The 21,312-nt window shown below is 36.3% G+C and overlaps 1 protein-coding gene across 1 annotated transcript; it reads left to right on the top strand.

Annotated features, from left to right (window-relative positions):
* The first annotated feature begins 146 nt into the window (after positions 1-146).
* Positions 147-21,264, top strand: LOC127867415 (uncharacterized). Its single transcript, XM_052408544.1, has 3 exons — positions 147-1,462; positions 16,214-16,366; positions 18,808-21,264. Exons 1-3 carry the CDS (start codon positions 1,150-1,152, stop codon positions 19,443-19,445), a joined length of 1,104 nt encoding a protein of 367 aa, XP_052264504.1. The 5' UTR covers positions 147-1,149; the 3' UTR covers positions 19,446-21,264.
* Positions 21,265-21,312: the final 48 nt, after the last annotated feature.

Genomic DNA, 21,312 nt, shown 5'->3' on the forward strand with positions numbered 1-21,312 from the left:
GTATTGTTCTAAACGCGTGATGATTAGAAATTGTGGTTTGTTACTTTGATATTTTATGACCTTTAACTTCCGACAAAACACGTGTCATGTGTCAATAAACCAACGGTTTAGACATGCAAGTTAGATTCTTGCGTATTTTTGCCATAGCCTTGTTAACAATCACATGTGTTAATAAACATATTGACTTTGTGACAGGCGTTACATGTTAAAAGGTGTCCATAACAAATATACTACCTCACTCTCGTATGGAATTAATGATGATTACACCGCAATAATACTTTTTAACAGACATTTAAATGTCTGTTTTATGTGCGTATTCTAATTTTGAAAGATATCACCTTTATTTGGCCTTTAAGTTTCTTTAGAGCAGTATATTAAACTATTATCTGTGCTTGGGTTGTAGAGACTTCTCAAATTCAGTGCTCTGCAGCGAAGCGGATCCGATATTAGCCGAAGGTATATGTTCTGCCTTTAAAGCAGGTACGGACAAGATCGATGACAAAGGTAGCAAATCCTAGTATGTTCAGTGTTCGATTGTTATTAACTCGTTCCGCTGGTGTACGGTAACAGGTCGAGAAACGTTTCGATAGAGGAGGAATGTGAATGTGTTTTTAATTGAGTTTTGCTACGACAATCTTTTAAACGTTTTACAAAGTTATCTTTAACGCTGTTCTGCGCTTGAAGTTACAATAGCCGTAAGCTACTCTAGCTACTCGGTCGGTTAATTTCTGGTTTGAAACTGTTTACTACAGATGTATTTCGTTTAACACTACAATAGTTTAGGGAATTGAAGCGTGAAAAACACAATAGGATTTCTTACGTAATCTTTATTGTTTTAGAAGGTGTTTATTCTTTAGAGATTGAAGTGTTGATAGAGAGAAACCAATTAGCGAGTGCTTCGTTTTTATCTATTAGGCATTTTTATATAAAATAATTACTATAGATCGGAGTGTTATTGGATATTGTGCTCCTTCATAGAAACACCTGTATTTTGGAAAGGTTGTGAAGGAACGGACGCATGCACCATTTCTAATAACCTCCCAAAATGCCAGAATAAGGCAGACGAATTGACGAAATTCTGACCAAAGTAAGCGCGCTCGTTCTTCAAGCTCGACTTGTACTTCCGGGGCTCATACACGTGACTTCACAATGGGCTGGACGGGCCTACTCGTCTCGGGCATCACTGCGGCGTTCGCGGGGTTGTTCTTGATGGCCGTGGGGTTCGCGATTCCTTTCTGGACCAGCTTCCTGGTGACCGAAAACTCCGCCGGAAAGACCCTGGAATACAGCGTCTATTTGGGCATATGGTACCTAATGGCGTGCATCAAGGGGCAGTCGAACTCGTGTTCGAGCGAGACAATCGAACCGAATTTCAACACCTCCTCGAAACTTCCGGATTTCAAAACGGATTTTTCATCAATTAAGGCTGAGTTTGTCGCCCAGCGAGGAGATCTTGCATTAGGTAATGTACCTTTGTATTCGAAGAGGGGGGGATGTGGTGAAGATAATGTTTATGATCGGTATAGAAAACTTGTATTTAATTGCCGATTAAACACATGTTCTTAACATAAGAAATCGCACACTCGTCACTATTGATATAAAATGACATAACATATTAAAACAATTAATTTAGCTAAATTTAGCTACATGTCATCAGGGATCATGTTAAGGATATGTTAGATACGTTGTTATGTTTATCATGTAACACAACAAAAGAATTGGTGATGCACATCGAGCGTCTGAACTAAACCATCGATGCCGCTGCACATTTACAGGTTTATGTCCCTGCAAAACCGTCCTTTTCACGGACTCGTATTCACTGCTTTATCCTTTACATATATATCTATCCATTTTCGTGTGTCGGCATTGATATCTAGCACATATATGAACCACAATTCAAATGTATTCGGTGCTTTTCCTGGCATAATTGTTTAGGTCGAATTGTCCTCGCTATGCATTGTTCTTTGCTATATCATGGGCTTTTAATAAGACAGTTTTATAGTCAAACTGAAATTAAGCCAAAGGTATCATCTTGTACCCTTATGCTAATTTGGCAAATTGCAAAGTAAGCCCTACGTATATGGTGGCCATAAAAATTGAAAAAATTTGTATTTTTTCTCACTCTTACAATTTGAATCTTTATAAATTTATAATATGATGATGTATAACAAGATAAAACATGTTTAATGGCAATCATTTTTAGCATATTATATGATATGCTCAGTTTTACACATAAACCATAATCAGTGTAGTGTAAACCGATGGTACCTGACTGTAAGTCATGTTCTATAAGTCATGTTTTATGCTAATGTTAGCTTGTCTGCTGTTTGATTTCTTCCAATCGATCATACCATGAATAATCAGTACGAAGTTTGTATTCAGTACGTAATGCTAATACACTTATCGGCTATATGATGAAGTAATGGGAACTTAACGATTCATGCCAGACAGAAAATGGCAACCATTAACCATTTTTTTCCTGAAGTACAGAAACTGTGTTAACATAACTTTTTTTCACGTAGTTAAATGATTAAGACCAAATTATACCGCCTATCGGTTCATGGCAACTAACAATTAATTCACGTCAAGCATTAAAGTTAAGACAGTTTTGATTCGATCGAATTACCTATAAGTTTGTTCTTAAAGCAAACGTTGTGCCCCCAGGCCATGAATGAAATGCAAGATACACATTTAGCGCATATAAGATTCAAATGCAATAGCAAATACATGAGATGGATATCGTGGTAGTCATCCGTTGACACGTTCTTGTTGTTGTTCGCTCATATGCTGACACCGTTTTACTTTTATAACCGAGTCTTGTCATGCGAAAATATGTCTTATGCCATATGTGGTTAGACTGGGCGGATGCTCAGGCTTGGATGGAGTTACTCCAGCCGCATATGGCACAAGTCTGATTGTCGCATTGCGGGTCGTAACTGGTCTATACATACTTAACCCATTTATGTCTAGCGTCTAAAAAAAGGCCTTGGCAAACAGCGTAGACCCAGATGAGACGCCGCATGATGCGGCGTCTCATCTAGATCTGCACTGTTTGCTTAAATAAATTTTTGTTAGAAATATTCTTAATTTGGAAATAAGTATATTAAAAATCCACAATTTTGGAAATAAATTGATACAATTTAGAAGGATGGGAGAGTCCACTAGGCATAAATGGGTTAATAGCTTATAGGCAAATATAAATATATATGTGTGCACATGGGGCGTATGTATGAGATCTTAGTTTGCATGAACAAGTCACATCACATTGCATGAACACGCCCATCTTCATAAAGTCACATTATTATTACCCCACTTAGTTCTGTGTGTAAGTACAATATATAACAAATTAAAGTTCTACTAATTTCTTCAAATTCGAAGTTCTGTTGCATATGTAATCGATGATTTCTAAATACGCGATGCGTGTCACCCCAGGGACGTTCCCGGTCCGTATATAGGTTGCATACACACGTTTGCTCACGTATAAAAGCGGCTACGTGATTGCGCGGCGCAACCAGGTTCAAACCCCGCACATATAGGTTGCGTGTTTTCACCATAAAAGATAACCATCAATAGACCAGGGATTTCCATTAAAGCAGAATCCCGTGTTTGGCAAATTTCGTCCTTTTGTAACCTTCAAATTTTCTTACGTGCGTCATTTCTATGCAGATGTTACTAAAAAGCAGAAACACAATAATCCTGGGCTTAAGTATTTAAACCCCTGACAATTTTAAGCACATGGTCATTTGACTCATGGGTTTCAAACCCTATAGAAAGCCCTTTATAAACGTCGTTTTATCGGTGAGAAAACGTAAACACATAATGATTATTCGAAGCAAAAGAACATTTAGAATAGTGCTGTTTGTGTTTTGATACGCCGTCCTTATCCGTAATTTTCATAAAATCGTCTATAAAACGCACCATAGTTTTGTTCCCAGGCTTCTGATATTTCTAATACGTCTTCGTTAATTACTCAAACCGTTTTAAAAACTGATGACTGCAAACTTACAAAGCAGGGTATGAATTCGCAGTGTCACCTTCTTAAGCGCCTTGTTTACAATTTTACTTATCAAATGAGCAAATAGTGGGCAGACAACGTGATAGTGGAATTCGAAACTTTCTCCACCCATATTATGACCGTTTTTGTGAATTGGTCGTCAAGCAATATCGTGATGCTGATAACGCTGAAGTGTACCCCAGCAGTAATTAGGATGTGGTTTCGTCCAACAAAATCTCTTGAAATATTTTATTAGAGATGTCATCGTTGCAGTCTCCAATGTGACACAACGCTGCGTTATCACTTTACTAAAGTATTCCCTCAACGTTTTTAATGTTCCACGTCATAGGTTTCATTGTAAATCGCCAACATCATCATATCAATATCATATCATCAGCATCATATCATAAACATCATTAAATGTGTCGTATAATTAGCTGTTAATATAATACTTATCATAATCAACATCAGCATTGTCACCATCAGTAAACACTCCGTTCAACTTCGGCGTGACACACACACGTTGCCATGCATAAGATAAAACGCCCCTTTTGAAGAATTGCGATGTTCAACGACATGAGAGATTCTTATCGTAAAACTTGTTCACTAATTTTCGTCAATCCTATTCTTGTATTTTTATACGAAATTTATTTAAAACGAGTATGCGTGGCGATCAGGTTGGACACTACGTTTAGTGAGTGACATAAAATCATGATAAAATCTTGATGGTGATGCATGAATACATTTACCACCTCTTTTACCAATGTCGTTTATATGATGTTTATATGATTTATCATATGATGTTTATATTTAAATAAAATTATATGATATAGATCTAAAGGAGAGCAAGCAATGTTATCAAATTTGACAAGCGTAACAAATGACAAATATAAGAAGTAGCAAGTAAGAAGTTTTTATAGAAGAAAATACGCCATCTGTTGCGTTATTTTAATGTAACTCGCATTAAAAACGCGTTAGGGTCCCTCATTATGCGTGTACACGAATACATTTTGGGCCTCATTATTCATGATGGTAGTCTCAAGTTCCAGTTGGCAAAAAAAGTAAATGTTTTTATTTTATCATGAATGATATATATACTGACTAGAGTCTGACCAATGAGGGTGCAGGACACATTAACCCATTTATGCCTAGTGGACTCTCCCATCCTTCTAAATTGGATCAATTTATTTCCAAAAGTAGGGGTGTCTGGTATATTTATTTCTATATTTAGAATATTTCTTACAGAAATTTCTTCAAGCAAACTGCGCAGACCCAGATGAGACGCCGCATTATGCGGCGTCTCATCTGGGTCTACGCTGTTTGCAATGTCCTTTTTTCAGGACGCTAGGCATGAATGGGTTAAATACAACAAGAATAGAATCGAGCCTCGCTCTGGGAAAACATAGATTTTTCGATTTGCCTAGAATTTCGTCCAAGAATAGCTTGTGCAGTTCACATAGGCTTATCAAAGACGACACTGTCCGCCTAGACTGGATTTTCTTGAAGAATATACTTACTTTTTACAATAAATCACAGAAAAGCGGAAGTTGTCGTAACTGATTAGTCTGCGCGGATCTGGAACGCCACTTTACGCACATGCATTTAAGCCCGGTTTTCTCAGTGTCGGCTCATTTTTGTTAAGTTTATTAAACGTTCTATCTTAAGAATTATTTCCCAAATTTGGATTGCGTATGTCAAATATTGATATAAAAGATCCCGTTCCGTTATTTATTTACAAACTATGCAACATATACAACATTTCATGAAGCGTTACTTATTTGATCAGCGCTTTTGGGTCCAGGTGGAATGCTTAAAATGGAATGTAAAACCATGCTATTGTAAACATGTAAGATATACATACAACAGGCGAAACCAATTTTAAGAATGTATTCACGTAAGAAGTTTATGGTAAAATGTTTTACTGCTATCACATTCAATAAGTATTGTATAACATAATTTTTCACGCTACAAGAATTTATCTGATCTCACGACTATACGCGGGAAATCACCGTTTTTTTAAGTTTAAAAGGAAGTAAATATTCGCAAACCGTATTGTAATTCATGTTTCGCTTTATAATAAGAATACACGAATAAAGTTTAAGGATCAATTCAGATTGCTCTGTTGCACAGCGGCGACATGTAAATGCGTAAAAAGTACGCTTACTATAGTATCAGGAAGTTTAAGTATGTGTTCTTCTAAGTCAATTTGCACTATCGATTTTTCTGATAATATAAATAATAGCACGATAATCACGTTTCTACACATGCAATACAGAGAATCGATATCTCAACTTAAGATTTTCCGCGAGCGCGGCTCATGTATATTTCATGCTACGAGTCACTTTCCCAAAAGTATCATACTGATAAAATCCCTGCGGTGAGACACTATTATTTTAATAATAATAAATAAGTAAAAATTATAGCTTACACACAAAGAAACTAGTAATGAGGAAAAAGTGTTGTGACACAAGAAGACGACTCTGATTTTTAAACGTCAGTCAATCCATGTAGTTAAATGAATACATTATATCTTACGATTATATACTGACCTTTATATCAATGAATTTATATATATATTTTTTATTAACTTTACACCTATTTATAATCATGTCAATCAACAAAACAAAACTTGAACTTAACATTAGAGATTCGTGTAGAATTTGATATTAACATGCAAAATAATAGTGAAATAAGTTAATAAGCTATTTATGTTCGTTGACAAAATTACGCATTTGCGGTTAATGGGAATTAATAATCTTATTGTTAAAGTTTAATTGTAAACCTGTATTTCTGCCTGGGGGCGATAGATTACATATCTCCCTATATTGTGTCCTGGCAACGAAGTATGTGAAAATTAATGTATGCAAAACTTGAAAAAACATTTATACGGTTTTAATACGTTTACAATTTCATGCTTGCGGCTTTTATGGAGATGAAAAGTTAAATACTTGTATATGAGTACATGTTATAATAGGCTGCATATTGGCGCGTGTTCTATGTTATTTATATCCACTGACTGTGTAACGTTACTTTGTTAGTACAAGGACTACACATAATTTGCATACATTTCGAAACATCGTTTTGCTTGCGGAAAACTGTTAACAAATACAAAATTACACTAGTTGAACTGGTATTGTAAATCTGTGCACTACATAATACAAATACACCGGACCGCCTTTCTTTCGTTAGCAATTACTTTTACCTTTAATCATCATTATCATCACACAAAAAACAGCAGCCTTAGCAAAAAAATAATAAATCATCAACAACGTCAAGAAAAACACTCGTTATGATAAAAACTACGACATCCGTACCAAAAGATTCTCGATCAGTGTTCATATAACATTTATTGCCAATATAGATCCCCAGCTTAGTATCTGGAACCGATCGATCTTATCACTGTCTGAAACCCACAAATCCTTCCATTCCATCGATTGATTTTCAATTATTCTCGATATAAGACCATGCTTCATACATGCATCTGTTCTCAATCGTATCTCCAGACTTAAGATCTCCTGTCTACATAGAATACCAGACGTTTCATTATGTTTTCGCACCGACAGAGACATGTTATCCGTTTAATTTTTAAGCTGAACATGTTTACTGGTGCCTAACATACCAATTACCGGATTCATGTTTTGTTTTTCATGAACCCTTTACCACTTAGATACGTATTTTGACACATGTGTACTCCCTTAGAAAGTTAAATTTAATTAAATACCTTTCTTACTAAATTCAAGTTTCAAAGGCTTTATTTTCAACCCTTAGGTACTGATGAGCAGCAAAGAGCATAAGACCTGAACAGGCAGCGAGTTTACTAGCTGGCTGTTCTGGTTTTATGCTGTTTGCACATAGCCATTCTTACTTTGCTTCTGAGTGGGAAAGGGTTAAATTAGCTTATTCGCAAACATACGAATATTTGTCTTTTATAAATTATTTTAAAAATAATTGATATAAAGACTAGTTATTAAAATTTGAATAACTGCTTATTTACATTGTAATCTTAATCTTTAATCTTTGCGAAGACAGTATCTCACAAACTGTAATCGGCTTGTCGAAAATACACATCTAATAAACATCGACAGGATAGTATTATACAGAGACCTGGTCACATAAAAAAGATGTACAAATAAATAAATACAGCTCGTTGAATGGGCGAGATCGATCAAGAAATAGGAGACGAATCACGGTTGAGGTTCACATATCATTGGCTCGATCGTATTAGATACGTTTGATGATCTATTAAAGCGTACTCAATCATTATGAAGTAGCGAAAGATCACAGCAGACCTACGAATAACGACTATCATTAGTATAATAACGAGCTAGACTCATAACGTAGATTTTTTTATAGACGAAAGCAGTTCGATAATATTTGTGTGATATTACAATGCATGTGAACTAGAAACAAAATACAGTTGCTAACATTAATACTTTTAAAACGTACATTATATTATCGTAACTTTTGTCTCATCTGAAAAGAATGATATGAAACTTTTATAGAATCTAAGAAATTGGTCAATTTCTTTTATTTAATCAATTGCCATTTGGAAAAGTAATAATAGAATCAAAGACATAACTGGAATACAAGATAATAACAATATTTCATTATTGTTTCACATTAATGTCATTGACAATGTTTAAAGGGTCATGTAAAGGTGTTTTACGTCGCGAAAAAGTGGCGACAACTTTTTTTGACCCCTGCTGTATTCATAAGGGCCATCAAAATAATATTTTAATTGCATACAATAATTAAAATGCTTTAACTAATTCAGTCTGTAACGTTGAACAACTTGTTAATGTGGTGACAGAAGTGTCGCAATTCCTTGAAATGTATTCATCAAATTAATGCACCTAACATGAATAGAACATGTTAAATACGAATGATGCGTATCATGTATAGAATTTAGCATAACTAGATATAAAACATGTGTGTAATATAAAACACTTTTACTCTCGCTACTTTTTTATTAGCATGGTTATTTCCTTATTTGTGCCTGACACTTCACGAATCAAATATGTTAAAGAAAATTACCGTAGTAGATTATTTTTACTGGTGAAAATATGGGATCGATCATGATCACGACACAAACTTTTAAATTATAATGATAAAAGTAAGTTCATTAATATCAATGTATGGATCATGGTTTTCGAATTTTGTAGTTTTTGAGAAGACTCTTTAATAGGAAGCGGAAAAAGAGGTCAGGGCAGACGTGTAATTAATTAATTGTCGTGTTGTTTTTATATGAGCCGCGCTCTCTGAAAAGGGGGCTTGATCCACGTGCGTAAAGTGTCGTCCCAGATAAGCCTGTACAGTCCGCACAGGCTAATCAGGGACGACACTTTCTACCCTTATGCTATATTTCATTTAAAGAAAGCATCTTCTTAGCAAAAATCCAGTTTAGGCGGAAAGTGTTGTCCCTGATTAGTCTGTGCGGACTGCGCAGGTTAATCTGAGACGGCACCTACGTACATGCATTAAACCCCATTTTCACAGAGCACGACCCATATTTATTACACACTGAAACATTTTTTTAGCTCCACTGGCCAGTGGCCAGCGGGGCTTATGTCATGGTCCTGTGTCCGTCGTGAGTGCGTCCGTGCGTCCGTGCGTGCGTGCGTTAACTTTTCCTTAAAACATCTTCTTCTCCTAAACTACTGGTCCAATTCTGATGAAATTTCTCAGGAATGTTCCTGGGGTGAACCTCTTTCAAATTTGTACAAATTATGCCCCTGGGGTCAAATTTGACCCTGCCCCGGGGGTCACAAAAAAATGAAAATTTGCTTATATAAGGCCTATTTTGTGAAAACTTTCAAAATCTTCTTGTCCATTACCATTGGGCCTAGGGCTATCAAATTTGGTATGTAGAGACATCTAATAGTCCTCTTCCAAATTTCTTCAAATTATGCCCCTGGGGTCAAATTTGACCCTGCCCCGGGGGTCACAAAATTGAACATATGCTTATATAGGGTATATTTTGTGAAAACTTTCAAAATCTACTCGTCCATAACCATTGGGTCTAGGGCTATCAAATTTGGTATGTAGAGACATCTAATAGTCCTCTACCATATTTCTTCAAATTATGCCCCTGGGGTCAAATTTGACCCTGCCCCGGGGGTCACAAAATTGAACAGATGCTTATATATGGCCTATTTTGTGAAAACTTTAAAAATCTTTCTGTCCAAAACTGTATTGCATAGGGCTACCAAATTTGGTATGTATTGACATGTATAGTTCTCTTCTTAGTTTGTTCAAAATATACCCCTGGGGTCATAACATTGAATATATGCTTATAAAGGTCTTATTTTTTGAAAACTTTAAAAATCTACTTGTCCATAAACATTGGACCTAGGGCTACCAAATTTGGAATGTAATGGCATCTTATAGTCCTCTACCAAGTTTGTTCAAATTATGCCCCTGGGGTCAAGTTTAACCCTGCCCCGAGGGTCACAAAATTGAACATATTGCTTATATAAGGCCTATTGCGGGAAAACTTTAAAAATCTACTTGTCCATAACCGTATGGCATAGGGCAACCAAATTTGGTATGTAGTGACATCTAATAGTCCTCTTCTTAGCGTGTTCAAATTATGCCCCTGGGATCAAATTTGACCCTGCCCCGGGGGATCACAAAATTGAACATATGCTTATATAAGGCCTATTTTGTGAAAACTTTAAAAATCTTTCTGTCCTTAACCATCGGGCCTAGGGCTATCAAATTTGGTATGTAGTGACATCTAATAGTCCTCTGCCAAATTTTGTTCAAATTTTATCCATGGGGTCAAATTTGACCCTGCCCCGGGGGTCACGAAATTGAACATATGCTTATATAATGCCTATTTTGTGAAAACTTAATAAAATCTTGTCCATAACCATTAGACCTAGGGCTACACAATTTGGTATGTAGTGACATTGTATAGTCCTCTACTTAGTTTATTCAAATTATGCCCCAGGAGTCAAATTTGACCCTGCCCTGGGGGCCACAAAATCGATTATATGCTTATATAAGTGCCTATTTTGTGAAAACGTTACAAATCTTTCTGTCCTTAACCATAAGGCACAGGGCTACCAAATTTGGTATGTAGTGACATCATCTTATAGTTCTCTTCCAAGTTTGTTCAAATTTTGCCCCTGGGGTCAAATTTGATCCTGCCCTGGGGTCACAAAACAAAACGCTTATATGGGGCCTATTTTATGAAAACTTTAAAAAGTCTTTTGTCCATAACCATTGAACCTAGGGCTACCAAATTTGGTATGTAGTGACATCTAATAAACCTCTACCAAATTTGTTCAAATTATGCCTCTGGGGTCAACTTTGACCCTGCCCTGGGGGGTCACAAAATTGAATAAACGCTTATAAAGCTCCTATTTTGTGAAATCTTTAAAACAATCTTCTTGTCGAAAACCATTCAGGCTATGGCTACCAAATTTGGTATGCAGTAACATCTTATAGTCCTCTACCAAGTTTGTTCAAATTATGCCCTTTGGGTCAAATTTGACCCTGACCCCGCGGGTCACAAAATTGAACATTATATACGCTTATATCTTTCTTATTTTAGTCCTCTACAACGTTTGCTCAAATTATGCCCCTGGGGTTAAATTTGACCCAGCCCAGGGGGTCACAAAAGTGTACATGTGCTTAAATAGGGCCTATATTTAGGTATTTGCACATGTAGAGAATATTTGTTTCAGCCTTTTTTCAGCAGTGGAGCGATACAGGGCCATCATGACCCTCTTGTTTTCATTTCAACACCGACTGTACTATTAAGACTTGTCTTGTCAATTTTAATTTAGTGTATACCGGTAATTATACAATTTGTGAAGATATTTCGATATTCAGAGATGGACGGTCATTGCTTCTGATCAATAAAATCTACACTTGATTATTCGCAAAAACCGTTAATTTTTTTCACTGGGATTTGCAAAACGGAATATCTGCAGAACTGCAAGTGTGTTAATAAGATAAAAGGCGAATGCTGGTTAACTTGATCCAACATCCTCAAATATGAAATATTGTCATCCGATGGTTAAAAAATATATTTTAGAACTTTGTCCTGAATGTCATTCAAATATTTAATGTGCCACACTGGGTCTGTAAATACAAACTTATGTTAGGTTATGCGGGCGTTTTCATTTTTGTTGCATTGATTTTGATACTGATTAACTAAAAGGGTGTGCGACCTGGAACATTAAATGTTTAATCGACCAATAATGCTCGGGACATAAAACATTTGTATCGAAAACGTGCAAACGATTCCTATTTAGTTTCAATGTTATTTTTTTTGCTTTGTACCACTTGAAAGCGTGAACGATAAAGGTTACTAACATACCTGTTTATATATTTAATAAAAAGAATCTTGTACACCTCTGTTTTATAATAAACAGGTATTATTTATTTATATTTAACGTTTCTTTGCAGACTGAGAGAAATTATTACAAACCTTTCAACGCCCAGTTTTCATGCAAATTCAAATAAATTGTTAATTCTCAATTAATTCGAAAATTATTTTTATCAATACAGTTCAATTGTTTGATTATCGGTATTGTGGTTTTGTGACATGCAATGAACAACCTAGCACAAGCTTTACTGCCCATCAGGAATAGGTGTATACTATTGGGTTGAGTGTACAGATAACGTCCACGTTCTGTCCGCGACACCGCATTGACGTAATCTTGATATAAAAATCAACATCGCCAGATGGCGGTTCTTTTGCGATCAATGTCTTCTGCGTTTTACTCATATTAAATACACGTAAGATAATCAATAGGCATCTTCAAACAGCAGTAAATGGTCCTTTTGGGTAATAAATAAACTCGTAGTTATGATTGCGTATTGTGAGATAATTATTATCCCACAAGTGACTTTCTTTAAGTTAAATGTCCTAATAACCAACCCTTGCATGATTTTAATGACGTTGGAACGTAATATATCACCAATCATTGCATGATTTTAATAGGCTATGACGCTAGAACGTAATAAATCCCGACCGGGTAATAATGTTGAATATACTCAGCGCATGGGGCTTAACGTAGAAGCACGAGTTTTTCGAAAGATTCGCTAAAGCTGATAATCGTTACAGACGTCTATTTAAATCTATAGAAAAAAATCAATGTTGATGACAGGTAGACTTTCATATATATGATATAAAAACTGCGCGTTCAACTTGTGCGAAACATATTGGTACAATATAAGAAAATACATATCATAGACCCTTTTGGTCTCTGCGAGATGCAAAATTTACTATGCCCCATAACTTCCTGTAATATTTAATTAAAATCTTATGATACGTAATACAACGGACAGAAATTATTTAACAACACGTATATTACGTTCATGTATCGCTGTCAAAACTAATTAAACAATAAAAATTTACCGCAAGTTATTAATTAATTACATTAATAAACTAAAGAAATGTGCCACTTTACTATATGTCAAGATGACAATCACTTGATAAGTCTTGAGCAACTTAGAATATCTAATTGACACAGGAGGGAATGCTGTTAAAGACTTTAAATGTTTGCCTAAATAGTTTGTCTCATTTTTAAAATATCACAAATAACTAGCATCTCTGCCATTTTACCGGCGTTCTATAACTTTTGTGCTTACTTCCGAATCCACACCTTAAAGGTTATGTTACGCATCTTAATACAACTGATATATGCCTCTTAGTCATATAGTCGTATGTTTATTTACAAAGCGGAACAACGTTGTGTAAAATCGAATTCACTTCAGGCGGATTAATTAAACAGGCTCGAGATCTTATAACACTTCAGAGGCGTCGATACAAATACATGTACTACATCTACTACTTAAAGTACAACATATTTGTACGGGATAATAAAATTACTATCCTAGAGCCCTTTGGTCTCTATGTGATGCAAAATTTACTATGCACCATAACTTCCTATAATATTTAATTAAGATCTCATTCTTTATGAAGCGTAATACAACGTACTGAAATTATGTAACATCACATATACGTCAATTTATCACTGTTAAAACTAATTAAACAATTAAAATATTAAACTCAAGTAGTTTTATATATTGTATTGATAAGCTAAAGAAATGAGCAACTTTATTATATGAAAAGATGAAAATCATTTGAATTACTTTTAAATATATAGTTTACACATGAGGGAATAATGCTTAAGACTTTAAACGTTTGCCTTGATAGTCTTCCGAATTTTTAAATTTTCAGAAATTCCTAGTATTTTCTGTCATTTTACCGATACTCTGTAACGTCTTTGCTTACTTCCGAATCCACACCTTAAAGGTCATGTTACCCATCTTAATACAATTGATATATGCGTCATAGTCACATTGTCGTCTGTTTATTTACAAAGCGGAAGATATTAAATCACCCCCTTGGTGCAAAAAGGTACCATGTGACATTGAAATTACATAGCAGATGGTACCTTTTTGCACTAATGGGGCGATTAATGCGCTGTAAGTTATGTAAAACTGTACATGCAATCTCGTATAGTTTGTGAATGTCGTATTATGTTAAATAATGTATGCCAGAAGGAAGTGCGACCTTTATAACTCCGTTGGGTAAAATCGTAATGACTCCAGGCGGAATTATTTAACAGGCCCGATATTACATACGTTTGCAATATTTCTTAGAACACTTCAGAGGCGTCGATACAAATACATGTACTACTTGTACTACGATATTTAGACAACAATATGCTGCGAAGTTGATTACTTGTGTACGGGTTTAAGAAGCAGTACTGATATGAAAACTGCGAGGAAAAGCGCGATCGTTATTTCATGGAAAAGTGTTGAATTTACTGTAAATGATGCATTTATACAAATGCTGTAAGTTAATGCCAGTTGGATTAAATAACAGAACATAATATACAATTTAACCGAACTAAAAAGGACTGTTGCGTAGTTGTACGCGAACTCTTGTTCAATTCCATGTGCCCGATTTAAGGCGCGGGTACTCATTTCGATCTTGAAGTACGCATTTCCCTTGTAAACAGGATTTTTTGGAATTCTTATGTATATACATATTGAATATAAGTTTAAATTAACGCTTCATTACTTCAAAGGAACGTATCTGACCTTTTATACCCGGATACTACCCAATTAACCCAAGGGTTAAGACATGTTATTGTTGGTCCGTCAACCGTAACCATCAACAGCAGTTTCAACGCGACACAACATGCAATTTTCGGCCATTACCTTACTTCACACATTCAGCATTTTGTTATACTCTTCAAGCTTGACCTGTTGTTAGCAAGTTGGGCCAACAAAGTTTCAATAAAGAAAAAACGATACCATATTGTTCTTTACACCATTACAACCGCCACCTTTGACCTCACATTTGATGTCCATAATCTGCATTGCAGGGAGGACAAACTTTCGCATTTATAAAGCTAACTTTTAATGGAAAAATACAATATCAAAACACTTGGACCATTTCCTTTTAAACATGACATTATCGGTCGTGGTTCTAGACTTTGTATCACATTCATTTGTAGACGTAAAAGTGCATCACAAAAATACCACCGCCAACAACACAATGTATAAAAATATCTCAATGAAACAAGGGAAAAGCATCGATTAAGAACGATGCGATGGCACATATCGTTTATTCATTTTCTTGTATATGACATCTATTCGTAAACGGTCTAAAACTCCAGTTGTGCCACGACAAATTGACCAGACGTTCGTCGGAATTTTCTGACCTTATATTTGTAAAATGAAAAAAATGAAATAAGTAAACATATTTTTGTTTCGCCCGCATCCGACTAGCAGAGTTGTTGTTTTCTCTTAGTTTTGTTTAAGCCTATATATTTTACGACATGGACGGTTTTATTTCGTTAAACAGTAAAAAGTAAACATTGGTTGCATCTAGCAAGCTGAATGCGTTTGGCAGAACAGGTCAACACCCTTTAATCAACGACTTTTGTTATTCTTTGCCTTGCACTCGCCCCTGATAACATGTTTATATCGAAAATCGGATACCAATATTTTCATAACTATTGCGCTCGCTCCAAAGTAAGCGTGCCAAATGGGATCAATTTTGTGTGACATTGTGTATTTTGAAGTTTTTATGAAGTACTTTTGCGTCTGAGGCAGCATTATTTTAGACCTGTAGTGTGCCCCAGCACTCACATTTAATTTGCCTTCTAGACTTACACAAGTTGGGACGAATTTTGCAACAAAACCTTTTTCCACCATTCAATTATTGTGGCCATGCGTTGTTTTCAGCCCGTTTCGACTACTGGTGGGCCCTCCAGATCACTTCTACCATCGCGCTGGGACTGGTCGTGTTGGCCGCCCTCATTTTGCTCTACTGCCGCTGTGCCAGTATCCACTCCCGCGGCTTCTTCGCATTCGCCGGCCTGCTCCTCGCAGCTGGAGGTAAGCGTCATCCGCATCGGGGGCATCGTTGGGTTATACACAATTTATTATGATAATATAAACATGATATATGAATTACATACATGGAATTATGGATAATAAAACAAGTTACAGAAACCTTACATTATTTTTTCTCGATAGATATTCATAGTACGTTAAAGATTTAGCACGTGTAACCATCTTTATTATCTGTATCATCATCATCGTCGTTTTATTCGCACAGACCGTCGTTCTTTTCACAGACCTCATCCGACCAGGGACCTATATTTGTATAGGTATCTGACCAGACTTACCTTGAGTTTTGTCATCGTCATTGTGACCGATACTCTTTATAACCGCCACACAAATATCAGCGTCACGACTAGTATAATTGTCATCGTCATTTTAGCTTGGGCCAATATGTATAATCATCTGCACACTTACATCATCGAAATATTCATTTTCATCAGCTCAACATACTATTGTCATTATCATTATAATCGTCATTGTAGCATTGCCCGTCATGCATAAAAATCGGCACTCAAACATTATCGACAAGACTATTATTATCGACATCATCACTCTAGCTGTTCATCCTCATTACAAACATCATGATCAGACCTTGCGCGTATACAACGTCATCTTTCTTGGCCTCCTCCCTTACAACAGCCACGACAGCAACAGTTGCAGCAGTCAGGGGAGTAGCTAGCATTTTTTTAGCTGTAGGCCCGGAAATATTATGATTCATAAAAACCGGGTGTCCTCCTCGGAAATTTGTTAAATCCTATAACGCCTGTGGTGAGATTTAAAGCATATTTAGACAAATAATGAGATAAGAAAATATAAGACTTTGGTCTGTTTTCTTTTATATTTTACTGTTTTATCTCAATGTCAGAGAATTAAACTTTACTGTATTATCTTTATACCAGAGAACTTAATTTTAAAACAATATGGAACAGAGAAACATTTAAAAGTGTACCACTCCACTTATTCACAAGTCAAACCATGGGAAGTCTTTCCAATACTACTGTCGGCATGTCTATAACGGCACCGTAACGTTTGAGTGTAAAACTCGATCTAATTCAATAATTGTTCTAACAAGTGTATCAATGACACGAAATCAATATTTCTACACTTAACCGAGGCAAATGTGTTGATGATTTCATCGATCGAAACATACGTTTCTCTGTGAATGTGTTGGAGTCCTAAATCAGACAGCCTTTCACCAGACATGGTGCTTCTCATGTACGATTTGATACGTCGCATAGAACTGAAGAAACGCTCACACGAGCTGAGGTTGCTGGCATTGTGAGCCGGATTGCGAGTACACGGTGTATAGCCGGGTATGCTGCCTTTGGTGTAACATCCAGAGTATCGATAAGAGTGCCTGGCTTCTGTACGTTGTTGTTCCGACGTACCGTCCAGCGCCGAACTTCGCCCGCAAATGCATCTCTAGTCGAGTCTACATGTACGTCGCTTTCATAACTCGTGTTGAGTTGATAATTGAAGATATGTCCTTTGAACGTTACCAGAATCCGTTATCTGAAGATTATGTCAATATGAAATGCAGATTTCTAACACCTCGCCCCTTCAGGGTCAACATTTTTATTCGTTTTTCGAAGTTGAAGCTTTTTTTTTCATGTTTAAAAAAATGTAAGCCCTGGCCTGGTCCTAATAGAAGCTACGCCCCTGGCAGTAGCTGTCAACGTATTCATCCTTGTTATCGCCATTACCGTTGTGACAATCGTTGTGTCATCTTATTCTCATTAATATCAATCAACCATCGTCCTATTTTCCTCCAGCTTCTTTATCACCATCATCAACTTCAGCAACAAATTTTATTTGTATGAACTGTAGTATTTTTGAATAAACGAACGCAAATAGTAGATATATTATAGATGTCAATGAACTCTTTTCTATAACTAAATATGTTGAACATGTGTATAAAAAGCAATCGTCAGTGTTGAATTAAGAGTGAAACGGTTCGTTAAAATGTAGATCAAGAAGTTAATTATACGAGCCGTGTTCTGGGAAAACTGGGCTTATTGCCTGTTAGTAAAGTGTCTTCCCAGATACGCCTAATCAAGTACTCCACTTTAACAAAAACCTACTTTTTCTAAGAAGAGGCTTTATATTAAATAAAAATAATAAAAAGCGGAAAGTGTCGTCCCAGATAAGCCTGTGAGAACTGCAAGGATTATATTGTACGACACTTTACGTATATGGAATAAGCACATTTTCCCCAGAACGCGGCGTATACTTTACCGTTTGATGTACCGTGTCTTCCTAAGATCAACATTGTCGATTGTAAGCGTACACATACACACATAGTGTATCGAATGTTTGCTCAAGTTGGTAAAAAGCATAATGGCACGACATTTTTTCGCACATGCAATAAGCCCAGTTTTCCCAGAACGCGGCTGATGTATAGTACATGTATAATGCGTTTATTTTCTCCCCAGGTGCTGGAGCTCTTGGCATCTCGATTGCCATCTCAGTCGGCTTAGGCGACACGTTCGACTTAGAATTTAAACTGAACGACGAGACGTTTCCGTGGTCCGTGCTACTTTTCGGCGTTGGTAGCCTGCTGGTGTTACTGTCGGCCGTCATCGTGCTGGTGTCTGTGTGCTGCTGGGCGCGTTACGGCGGCGAGAACCAGGAGGAAAAGGGCTACCCCTCAAACGAACCTACGATGCCGATGACAAGCCTGAGTCAATCGTACGACCGCACAAGACAGCCTCCCACGGGTCCCGGAACTTACGACTACATGGACTACGGTAGGGAAAATCGTTACGAGCGGGGACAGTTCTCAAAATCTAAGAAGTACAGGGATCCCGCTGATGAATTTAGGGATTACCCGAATGGGAACGCGGGAGAATCGAGGGGTTACCCGGTCGACGGTTATCGAGGAAGTTATCCGGCGCCGGATTACCGAGTAAGTTACCCGGCGGCAGATTATCGCGACGATTATCGAAGGGGTGCAGAAAAGGGAATCAGCAACCGAGGGTACGAGGGCAATGGCCAACAATACCCGTACAGCGCGAGTCAGTCAAATAACAATATGTACCGGCCGTACTCCCAAAGTACGGGTCGGTTTTAATGGCTGTTGTTTTCAGGAAGGTACGCTTCAATAGTTGTATGCTAGTGTGCGTTAACTGTACGATTTGCGAGCATTTGCTTTTCATGCAATCACAGATTTGATCCACGCTCTGGGAAAACGGGGTTTAATGCATGCGCGTAAAGTGTCGTCCCCGATTAGCTTGCGCAGTATGCACAGGCTTACCAGGGACGGAACTTAAGACTTGATATTTGTTTTGAAGAGTCTTCTTTCTTAAACTAACAATTATACACAGTAAAAGCGGAAAGTGTCGTCTCATATGTGTCTGTGCATACTGCACAGGCTTATCTGGGCCGACACCGGACGCACATGAGTTAAACCCGGTTTTCCAAGAGCGCGACTCTTTTATGAATACCATGTAATCAGAACTGCCAGCGTAGTTTTTCAGTTTATGAGTTGTCAAATAACTGAACTGGACAACTGAATGATATATTAAAGAGAATGCTGAATTTCACATTCACGCTCACATTACTGTATATAATTATTTCGATCAAACCGTTTAGCTCTTGGCTGGTAAAATTTTGTACAAAACATGTAAGATGATGTAATAGGGAAAAGTTTTTCCAAACTTTAACAGACATTAATTTAAGTACATCTAATTCTATATTTATTAAAAAATATTTTTTTGAGCTATTTGTGGAATATTATTCTAAAAGCATATGTGATAGTATGGATGTTATTTTGTTTGCATGAAAAAAATGAAGTAATGGTATTATAAAATTTGCATAATATTGTGTACATTTCGGTCCTTTCTTTTGTGTACCATCGACATTATAAACCAAAACTTTTATCTAAACATATCTTTTACATATAATCTGTCGTGTTCTCTGCGCAATTGCGTTATAAATGCGAAGTTTTCAATTTTAATGCGTTATTTAAACCATGAAATGCAGCCGCACAAGCGCGTTTATCGTGTCTCAGTTCTACACCTTACATTCGCATCGTTATACTTATAACATAACGTCAAAGTATTCAACAGAAAGGGTGTCAGTGAATGATTGTGTACAAATGTAATATCAAAATGTTATATTTTAGTAAATTGTTTTAGATTTTACTATATGTTATACATTGTTTAATTGTTTAAAATGTCGCATATAACATTTTGGAAAGTTTAAAAAGATAATCATTTCTTATGTCATTCATAATGTGAATAATTTTAATGCATTCCTGCTATCAAGGGAAATAACTTCTGTGAGATAATGTGTGTCAAGTCTGATTTACGTCCCTCTAAGATGATAAAAAAGCTCGCGCGATGTCCGAAGAGTGTGTTTTTCGGTTATATATCGGCTTCTAATTATGTTTTACTGATTGGTTTTGTCAATCATTGATTGTTTGATGGCTGGATCGAGTGAAGCAAACAAGTCCTGCAATAAAACAGCTGTTAAAATGATTCCACTATAATATGATGTTAAACAAGATGGTCATAAATTTTAATTATTTATACACAATTGACACAGTGAGAAGCGTCTTACATAGCGCATTCGTAATTTAAATAGTTATACAGAAGATGTACATGAATCACGAAGTTATATCGACATTGAAATGTATATGTATGTATATCCTTATGATTTTAGTACTGTTTTGTACACCATGTTACATAATATGATTTTATGATTTTACACGAAAGTAAAAACAAATAACGACACAAATCCACTTTAAATAGATTATGTGTGCGTTAACTTAAAGTATAAATGTATTCATTTTATTATTCTGCTTTACCATCTCTTCATATAGTGTATATTTTATACCTGTCCATGATACTAATGTAATATGTTTCACTATTAAAATTAACCGAAGATAATTCGCTGTTGTTTTGTACATAGACGCTATTTGTTTTTATCAGTATATT

This window comes from Dreissena polymorpha, chromosome 2 (genome assembly GCF_020536995.1).
Source record: "Dreissena polymorpha isolate Duluth1 chromosome 2, UMN_Dpol_1.0, whole genome shotgun sequence".
NCBI lineage: Eukaryota > Metazoa > Mollusca > Bivalvia > Myida > Dreissenidae > Dreissena > Dreissena polymorpha.